At 35.0% G+C, this 11209-nt stretch overlaps 1 protein-coding gene across 1 annotated transcript; it reads right to left on the reverse strand.

The window, feature by feature from the left end:
• Nucleotides 1-922: 922 nt before the first annotated feature.
• Nucleotides 923-5354, reverse strand: LOC134750460 (uncharacterized). The gene is made up of 3 exons (XM_063685619.1): nt 5054-5354; nt 3883-4138; nt 923-1627 (listed from the first exon to the last, which is right to left on the reverse strand). Exons 1-3 carry the CDS (start codon nt 5186-5188, stop codon nt 1308-1310), a joined length of 711 nt encoding a protein of 236 aa, XP_063541689.1. The 5' UTR covers nt 5189-5354; the 3' UTR covers nt 923-1307.
• Nucleotides 5355-11209: the final 5855 nt, after the last annotated feature.

An 11209-nucleotide genomic window follows, 5' to 3' on the forward strand; every position in this document is an offset into this window, starting at 1 on the left:
TAGCATGTTTCTTGTTGTTAAGCATAGTTTTGTTTTTGTAGCATAGGTACTAAAAGCACGTCTTAAATCGACCGTGAAAGTTTTCACCGTATTATTTTTCTTAATACGCTTCCAGATATCTTAAATGAATGGGCATTGTTCTCCCTTCTTTTGGTGTAAAAATTGTTATAAAGTAAGTACAGGAAAATGAATAAGAAGGAAACCTAACTCGACAATGATGATATAAATTATATAGTTCTTAGCTACGTATCTTTATCTCATGTATATTTGATTATTATGGCTAACAAAATCTTTTAGTTTTAATATGTTACAATGTGTCAGTTTTTTTTCTCCGGTGTTACACCATAAATCGTCTGCAATAGACGAAAAGGCCAATGATGATGATTTAAAAAAGCACTGTCTGATACTTTTAATGTTTTATGAAATTAATTGAAAAATGAAAATGAAAATGAAAATATTTATTGATAGCACTTGTTGATTAACGTAAATGCGATTTAGTGACGCTGTAAATAGTTACGGGAGTCAGGAATCTGATTAATTTAAATATTATGACGATGTAATAAGATTTTCAAACTATAGTTTCGATAGGTTTAATAAAATGAAACGTCAGAGTAAAATATGAATGACTGATATATTTTCATCTTTAGTTTATGCATGGCCCATTAAAATATTATGATATAATAATAAACGAAGAGAAGACTTTTACAACTAATAAAAATAATAAAGAGCAAGAAATACAAAGATTCACATATAAAATATTTACATAATTAATACATACAAAATATATATGAAAATGCAATATAGGTACATATATACAATATATTAATATTTTAAACGAAGATGCATTAACAATGATTTACACATATACTTCAATACGAAACATATTTACAAAAGACATGTTTAAAATAGGTACATATACAATAATATAATTACATGAAAGAGAAATTATAGATATACATAATAATACGACTAGTTATGATGAACACATTAGTATAAGTACTTAAATATAAATATATGTACATAATTATAAAGGTGGTGATACATTTAAAGCTATAATGATTTGTACTAAGAAACATTAACATATAATAGCAGGTACTTTGCAGTAGAAGACAACAAGATGAAAACAGACATGAATGTACAAAAAGAAGACAAGATTCACTCATTCACACAATTAAAATAACATTTGATTTCAATAAGTTAAATAAATAATGACAATAAATTAATTCTTGATCTGAGGTCCGAACTAGACTAACCAAGATAAATAGACTAGTTGATCGACGGATCAACTTTCTTAAACTTCTTAGGTATCAGTTAGCGTAGGCGTTGTAGGCCATGTTCTGGGCGTCAGCTGACCGTCCCCAGCCTCCGTGGCCACCACCGTGGCTGATGTGCTCCTCATGGTGAGGATGAGCTACAACCTCGTAGCTCTCATGACTTTCATGCTTAGACAGCAGCTTCTTGAGGAGGACCAGAGCAGAGGCGAGGAGGGCGGCCTTGGCGAGCATCAGACCCTTGACAGCGGCGAAAGCGATGATGCCGAGGAACAGAGGGATGAGGGACTGGATCTTGAGCTGCAGGAGCTGGAGGATGCCCTGCAGCTGCTTCAACTTCTTCTTCTTGCCACGGCCTGAAAATGTAAATTTGATTTAGAATTCTGATTTGGTTCCCTACGGTACATATATCGTCAGGTGACAAGCAAAATTCACTAATTACTGAAAAATTATTAAACAAAAATCAACCTTATTTGGATAATAATCACTATGGGTATGAACTTTTGGTGATACTTATTGACTTTTGCTTGTCACCCGACGATATGTACTTCTATTTCTCAAGGAAACATTATGAAAAGGTTTACTAAGTTGTCATCTATTATGATTATTGAGTATTAGATGTCATGCTCCTAAGCAGGTTTAGACAGCGCTTTGCTAACTAGACAGCATGCGATTAACTTAACAAGACATGACATCAAAACGGTAAAATTAAACTTGTACGTCAAAGTGCCTATAAACCTAGCGGCCGACTTAACTCGGAAGTGGAGTAAGGAGTGCTACATACCAAAGGAAATATTTAAATTCAACTTGCTATCCGATGGTTCCAAGGAAATTTGTAATTGAAACTTCTGATTGTAATTCACCGCGTGAACTTTAAACAATGTCGCTTTCATTGTAATTCATGTTATGTCCAGTTTGCATAACAGTCTCGTTCATCTAGAAAGTGCATCGGTTACCGGACCTTACGAATCGAAAGCTCGAGCCTACGGTATTTCGTCAACGCCTGGAGCGAGACTTTTACTTGATCCTCGATCGAGATTTCAATCACGGCGTGTTAACGGATCTCTAAAACTAGTTACATGTAGTCCTACATACTTGCGGCGAGTACTATGGAAATGTGGCAAAAACTAGACTTGACCATCCGTCCGCTTTCCACCATAATCAAGCTTGTTAATAGGTTAGAGAAACTCCTGCAAGACCTGTTTGCCCATTGAGATTTCTAGCCCCTTCTCTATACTTGTATGTTCTCTAGATGATCGAGATACGGATTTCCGTTGACAATTTAAGTCCGTTTACGAATTTCTCAGTTCAATTTTAATTTGATTGCTCGTTTATATACTAATTAATTTCTCGCTTACTGTAACTGCGAACTTTCTATTTTAATATTCTCACACACGCACCTGTAAAACTGGTTTTTCTGCAGAATTTAATTTAATTTGGCGAGAGTGCTTCGAATCGTTTCTTTCTAAAGTTTTACGTAATGTTTTCAACTTTTTTTATGGAGTAGCATATCATATCACGCAAGCAGTTTGTTTCTGTTATTGCATGCTGATAATAAAATTTAGAAATCATTTTATAGTGTAGAAAGTCTTGTTCCAATTTTTTTAAGCTCCTACAACATAATCAATAATGAGTCGATTGATGAATCATGGGTCATTACTCATTAAATCTTCAACAGCTTCAAATATGTTTTTTTTTGTGTGTATCAATGGAGCGACGTAGAAACCGAAACCAGTTATTGAATAAATAAAAGATAACGACAACTCTTTTAACAGCTTGTGATCTAACTGTTTTATTTGGCCACATAATTTTGTTTGTTAGCGATTCATTGATGTTTCGTAATATTGCAACAATGAAACAAGATGCTTTGGGGCATTGTTCTATTTCTTGGCGTAGATCTTGTTAAGTATCTTTATCTTGTCGACAAAGCTAAGACAACTGGTGTAATTTTATTCAATTTGCAAACAAGATTTTCTACTTAGCATGTTCTCATTCCCATGAGTTGAAAAGCACCTGAGCAGGGCGCAAAGTACCAAAAAATAATAACAGTTGCATGCCAAACTTTCACTTAAGAATTTGGGTCCGGTTTTGACCACTATATTATAATTAATGTTTCAGATACGAATTGTAACAAAAGCTTTTGTAATTGTATAACTATTAATTGCGATGAACAAACGATTCTTGTGTTTTTGGTAAAGGAAGTTATTTTTTTCCACAAACGTTACTCTTACTAGAATGAAAATATAAACTTGTAATATTTGCAAAACTGTATTGAATTTTATGTAGTTTTTGATCAAACTTATGTTATATTTTTATCTACGAATAATTGACGCTTTGAGAATATTTCTATCTTTATATATATTTCTTTTGTATTTTATTACAAACGCCAACCGAATGATAATATTAAGTTACTTATCAGTTGTAAGAATAAGCATGCAACAATTTCGCATCAACTCGTTTTAAGAGCTTTTAAAGCTTTGATGCGTGTGCAGTTACAAATTACACGCAGTTTGACTTTTTTTTTAATTTGCAACAAGTGCCTGAATAGCATCTCATTTACACATTTATGTAAATAGGAAGCACAGAACCAAAATACGTAAACAACACTGACCTTCCTCAAGCGACCTCTTGACATCTTCGACGGTGCTCTTAGGCATACGGAGCTGGATCACATGGTTCTCTAAGAAGTCAGCTGTGGCATCAAGCAGTCTGGACTCCACTTGGTTTTCGCGAGCAGCTGGGTCTTCTGACAGGGGTTCGAAGGAGCGAGCGGAGCGGGGGGAGCCTGAACCGAGGAGGCTGATGCCATCGGAGATGTTGACCTCGCGGGCGGTGGCGAGGTTTTCGACGTATTTCAAGGCGCGTTCCTGTTGGTGATATGTTTTGTTGAATATCATGTTGGAGAAGATGCTATGTTCGAGGGAGTACCATTAACTTTGGTTTGGTTTTCAAAAATCATGAGTTCAAACCTAGGTTGTGCTATATAGAGCAGAAGAAATCGTTGTCAAAAAAATGCGAAAAGGTGACATACAATTTGGTCAGAATCCTTATCATACACAGACAAGAGGTTAAGGGTAATTAATGACCAAGAATTAAGGGTCATTTGAAATTTTATTATAGGTACTTTAAAATGAACCAACTTAAGATGCTTTAGTGTAATATAAGTAAATCATGATAAATTTTGTTTTAGTCTTTTGGTTTTGATTAAATAAAACTAAAAAAGCAAATACGAGAAACATGTTGTTACCCTTATAAATTCCACTCTTAATAGGTTATATTTTTCAAAACTGTTAGAACATGGTAGAATTTACAACTGCGCCTACGATCCGCTGATTTTCTGTTTTAACTGTTTAGTAATTACTTACTATTGTTAAACTTTAAGAGCAAAATGTTTTTGAATTATAAATAAAATAAAGTAAAACTATTACACTAACAAAATCGCAAGGAATCTCAAAATGTTAATGTGTTGTTAAATAAAACAAATAAATAATAAATAAATAAAATATCACTTGATTTGATACCAAAACATTTTGCAAAATATCTCAATTGAAATTTGAACCCTTATAATCAGGTAAGGGAATTTCTAAGAAGAAAACATAGGACTTCCAAACTAAAAACTTCTTCAAGAAGTTCTAAAATTCAACAGTGACTAGGTAAGCATATCACAAAATTTTGAAAAGGAAAGAAAACTGAAATGTTATCAACCAACAAATTTAGCTAAGGATCTCAAGAGAAAACTCAGAAACTCGAAAATCCTAGAGGACACACATCACTGCACACACCTTCAGACACAGGGAGACGTCTTCCTCGGCACAGCTCCTGACGACTCCAATGACGGAGCCGATGACGTCATCCTCTCCCGTGGGCTTCGCACTCACCACCGCCACACTCACAAGAATGAGAAGGAACGCCTTCATTTTTTTTTGTTTTTTTTTTTACCCGTCTACTTCGGTTTGTGAAATGTGGTGTCTGGAGAGAGGCATAGCGGTTTTATTCCGCGTACCCCCACTTCGTGAGTCCCGCCGAAACAAGCGAGCAACTGATACAGTACGAGAGCGCGGAAGGCTTCAGAATGGTTTAGAGGCGGCGTACAATACAATTTAGCCCTTGTAATGCAAGTAATAAACTGTTATTTACTTTTAATGTAGTAGGTAGCATAACATTAACTGAACTTGACTGAGTTTGTACTCAAAACTTTAATCTAAAAAAAATTTAAACTAATCTTAAGAAGAGAGCGTACATGCATCAAATAAAGGAAAAACTCAACGTCGTGTCGTATCAGGCTGTCAAAGAGAAGGCAGAGGACCGCGAAACATGGAAATTGCTCTACCGACAAGAGACTTACTCTTAAATATATGTTGATAAATCTTAAAAAGAAGCAGGGTTTTAAAAATAAAAGAACTAAAACTAAATTGACTTAACTACGGCCGATAGGTACTCGGCAAGGATAATATTAATGTAAGAGTTCGTGTCACATTATCATCATCATCATCATCATGTCAGCCGATAGACGTCCACTGCTGGACATAGGCCTCCCCCAAGGCTCGCCACTCCGACCGATCCTGTGCCGCTCGCAACCACCGAATTCAGGTGGTTGGTGTCACATTATATAGCTACGGAATTATTCTGTTATGATTTTTGTGAATATTATTAGAATCCATATTATGGATGAGTTTTTTTGTAGATAATAGAGGTAAATTTAAAAGTATCGTAATTTAGCTCGGTTTTTATAATCACTACTCGCTATGACATTTCCACTTCACTTCATTATACCTAGAGACTCAACTTTTTACTTTTTGATACACACCATGATGGAAAAAATACAGAGTACAAAAAACTCAAAAGGTCAAAGTCTAGTCACTAGGTTAAGTAAGGTACCTATCGTAATGAAAGAGATTGAGTTTCACGTTCTAAAACATTTTTTTACAATTAACAAAATAATTCACTAAGGAAAATGTATTAAAAAAATGTGGTCAAAAAGCGTTGCATGAAATGATTGAAAGTATATATTATGAACTGGTAGGTCGGTTTTTTATTTTATTTGTGTTTTATTCCGTGTCTAACTTGAATTTTCCTCTAATCTACTCGAAGGTTAGCTAGAAGAGATCCCTTACAGGGATAAGTTCGCCTTTGTACCTGTTTCTGTAAATTGTATGTAGACCTGTGTTGTGTACAATAAAGTTAATATTGACTTCGGTTACCGCGATAGCTACATATGAAATTAAACTATGAAAACGGATTATATCGCGTATATTGAATTTATAATACATCCCGACCCGCCCTTTTAGTCACCCGTTGACCACGAACGCTGTAAAGGGTTCGAAACGTCGGGATGTATTATAAATCAATATACGCGATATAATCCGTTTCCAGTTTTATTTCATACAATAAAGTTATTACTACAACTACGTTATTATTACTAGTTATTACTACTAAGTTATTACTTTAACATTCCTGAGCTATATGAACATATAATCATCTCATCAATCTATCAAGGAATATATAACTTCTCACTAATACAAATCAATTTCGTAACAATATATACGGATTTCATTATCCACAATTCCACCCAAGTCAGCTCTAATTATTCCTAGCCCATATGTCGGCACAGGTTCACAACGCGCGTAGGGAGCGCTCCATTGGTCGAAACCTCTCAATGAAACAGTGGCCATTTTCTACGTAAATTAATATTTATGTGATGATTTCTAAAGTTACATAACACGCTGTAACGGGCAAGTTCAAAATTTGAATCACTACGTTATTGATTAATGACTAATGACCAAAGATATATATATAACTACGTATAAGTAAAGTCTAAGGAAAAAACGTGCCTCGGAAATCAATGAAAAGGTATTCTCGAATAGATGGCGCCACACCTTTGGCCTAAACTCGGGTAGATGGCGTTGGAGACACCGTTTGATATTTAACGATTTTAACACATATCAGTGAAAGAATATGAATTAAAGTCATATGGCGTACTAAAAAAAAAAAAAAAAAACTTTTATCCTTTTATATATATATTATTTTTTTATACATGCTGGCTAAAAAATAAGTGCATTCCCGTTGCCACGGAGGTTTGGGGATTATACTAAGCAATTTTTACTATGGGACCAAACACGAAATCGCGAAAAAAAAAATTACCCTCCCATAGTAAATGGACCAGCCAAAATGTATGAAACAGCCAAATTTTTTGTTCGGGATTTCGGGGTTGGTCCCATAGTAAAAGTTGCTCAGTATAATCCCAAAACCTCCCTGGCAACGAAAAAGCACTTATTTTTTAGCCACCGTGTATACATATTTCAGTTTTTAGTTTTTAATCGTGTGTCGATAGTTGGCAGTAAATTTACAGTCACTGCAAAATTTACTATGACGAAAACCCTTTATACTATCTATTCTCTGTGTAAATGATAGATTCGCGGGTGTGGGCATTTGTTCCAGTAATGGTTTGACTTATTGTTGGAGGTTTTACTGCATAATTAATTTAATAGGTACCTACAATTATACATTTCGTCGTTCAAGGACGGTCCCTATGACAGTTCATTTTTAGGGTTCCGTACCCAAAGGGTAAAAACGGAACCCTATTACTAAGACTCCGCTGTCCGTCCTTCTGTCTGTTCGTCTGTCACCAGGCTGTATTTCATGAGCTAGACAATTGAAATTTTTACAGATGATGTATTTATATTGCCGCTATAACAACAAATACTAAAAACGGAATAAAATAAATATCTAAGTGGGGCTCCCATACAACAAACGTGATTTTTTTGCCGTTTTTTGCGTCATGGTACGGAACCCTTCGTGCGCGAGTCTGACTCGCACTTGGCCGGTTTATTTATATGGAGTACTTGTCATTCACAAGTTCAATACGTAATTACTTTAAGTATATGGATACCAATACCAATACCAATGTTTTCGTTTTTTTTCCGAGTTTGTTTGTCATGCATGAAAATATTTTGCCTTAGAATTGGTTCATTAAATAAATAGTCTCAATTTAACTAAGATATTCAATAAGATGGTGGTGTATTATTTTTGTATGTGGTTATTTTTGCACTTTGTAGCTTTTCCTCAGTCACCCGTTGACCACGAACGCTGTAAAGGGTTTGAATCTTCTCGTCGGGATGTATTATAAATTCAACACACGCGATATAATCCGTTTTCAGTTTTATTTCTTGAGTAACTATCGCGGTAACCAAAGACAATATTAAGATATTCAAGTTACTTTTGGATCACAGCTTTGAATTATATAAATAAATAAATAAAATTCTTTTATTTGCATAAAATATGGTACAACAAGGTGATATTGGAAAGGTTTTCCCGTTATTATCTTAAAGCTATGTCTTAATCTATTACATTGTTTACTTAAAACTATATTTTCTATTTAATATTACTATATTTGGAGGAACTCATTTAAAGAGTAAAACACTTGTTTTTTTAAGCCAAGTTTATAGTTGGGCTTTGAATGGATTTATTTAATTTAAGTATATATTTCTTTAATTACAAAAGGCAAGCATTTTGACCGCAATCTCACCCTGATGGTAAGTGCCGATGCAGTCTAGGATGGAACATGCTTACCTAAAAGATATCTGTTCACTCGATTTAAAAAGATCCAAGTCATAGTGAACTGGGAATAGATTTGCTGGAAGTGAATTCCACTCCTTAGCTGGTTTTGCGGTACAGCCGGTACATATTTAAATTATCGAGTATCTAATTTAATTTGTTGCTTTCATATTATTATCAAGCTACGATAAATGCCATAGAAGTGAAGAGAGCAAACATTTCATCAGCAATGATTATCTATAACTTGACAGTCCTCAATTTCATTGTTCCCTTTCGTTCTCACTATTAAGACTTTTACTATCACTTCTTTAATTTTCTTTATTAGTGATGTCTAATTTTCTAGTGTGCAAAATAATTTCCATCGTCCACGAGTATGGGAAGTTCGCACATTACCCACCATTACCGCTGAAGATATGTAATTTCATAAACAATAGAGATTTAGTGATACCACGTAAACTAAATATTAGGAACAATACAATGCTGTTGGTAAAGTAGTTGTTTAGCGGCTTCTAGCATAGTATAGGAAAATATTGGCATATCAGTTTTAAAGATGTATGTTCTCCAACAAAAAACATAGTACATAAAGTAATATTTATTATACGTGTAACGATTAAACTGAAGATAGAGTAGATGGTGCTATAATAGCTTAAAAAACATATCATTACATATGCAAAATCCAATGAAACATAAACCACAAGATATACTTTTGTTACCTTCCTGAAAGTTGGAATTTATAATCTGTGGGTTTTTAACCACATTTAGGTAGCGTAAGAAAAAAACATTTTTCTTAAATATTACCTATCTTAAACAGTTTTATTAAATATATTAATAACGGGTCAAACAGTTTTTTAGTTGTTTATTTTTAGGGTTCCGTACCCAAGGGTTAAAAACAGGACCCTATTACTAAGACTTCGCTGTCTGTCTGTCTGTCCGTCTGCCACCAGGCTGTATCTCATGAACAGTGATAGCTAGACAGTTGAAATTTTCACAGATGATGTATTTCTGTTGCCGATATAACAACAAATACTAAAAACAGAATAAAATAAATATTTAAGTGGGGCTCCCATACAACAAACGTGATTTTTTTGCCGTTTTTGTGTAATGGTATGGAACCCTTCGAGCGCGAGTCAGACTCGCACTTGGCCTGTTTTTATTACCCACGTCCGCATAACAAATACGTAATGTGTAAATTTTGATTTTTTCCTGCTTGCGACAACAATAATGATTTTGATTTATTTTTGTTTGTTTTGTTTGTATCTACGAATGACGAAAAGACAATGACCCGAGTTCACAGTTATCGTAGCTGCATCAGGTTTACCACGTGCAGACTAATTTTGTTTTTATGTTACGAAATACTTTCTTTTGCAGTAAAAGTGGATATTAGGCGCAGTGAGATGAGTTTGTAAACAATATTTAAGTACCATTACTGTGTTAAGAGGCTACTTACGTCCTTCTCAAATTAGAATTAATGTATCATAATGTCAGCCTATGTTTTGTAAAAGAAACTATTTATGATTAGATGACTTTGATTGTATAAATTATAATATTATTAAATCATATCATACTTACGTTACTCGATACTCACAATTAGTTTTTACATTTATTTTTTTGTAATATTGGAGGCTAACGAGCAAACGGATCGCCTGATGGCAAGCAATTACACACTCATGGACATCTGCAACACTTGAGGTTGCAATTACGCACCCATGGACACCTGTAACACTAGAGGTTGCAATTACGCACCCATGGACACCTGCAACAATAGAGATTGTAATAACGCACCCATATTATGGACACCTGCAACACTAGAGGTTGCAATTACGCACCCATGGACACCTCCAACACTAGAGGTTGCAATTACGCACCCATGGACACCTGCAACACTAGAGGTTGCAATAACGCACCCATATTATGGACACCTGCAACACTAAAGGTTGCAATTACGCACCCATGGATACCTGCAACACTAGAGGTTGCAATTACGCACCCATGGACACCTGCAACACTAGAGGTTGCAATTACGCACCCATAGACACCTGCAACACTAGAGGTTGAAATTACGGTCCCATGAACACCTGCAACACTAGAGGTTGTAATTACGCCCCCATGGACACCTTCAACACTAGCGGTTGCAATTACGAACCCATGGACACCTGCAACACTAGAGGTTGCAATTACGCACCCATGGACACCTGCAACACTAGAGGTTGCCATAACGCACCCATGGACACCTTCAACACTAGTGGTTGCTAGTGCGTTGCCGGCATTAGTTATTTTAGTATGCTCTTTTCTTAAATATTTGAAGGTCGTAACGGTCCGGAAATACCGCGGGCAGTAAGCAGCAGCAGTTTATAAAAAGATAAAAACAATATTGACGCACAAGT

Source organism: Cydia strobilella, chromosome 20, assembly GCF_947568885.1.
Source record: "Cydia strobilella chromosome 20, ilCydStro3.1, whole genome shotgun sequence".
Lineage (NCBI taxonomy): Eukaryota > Metazoa > Arthropoda > Insecta > Lepidoptera > Tortricidae > Cydia > Cydia strobilella.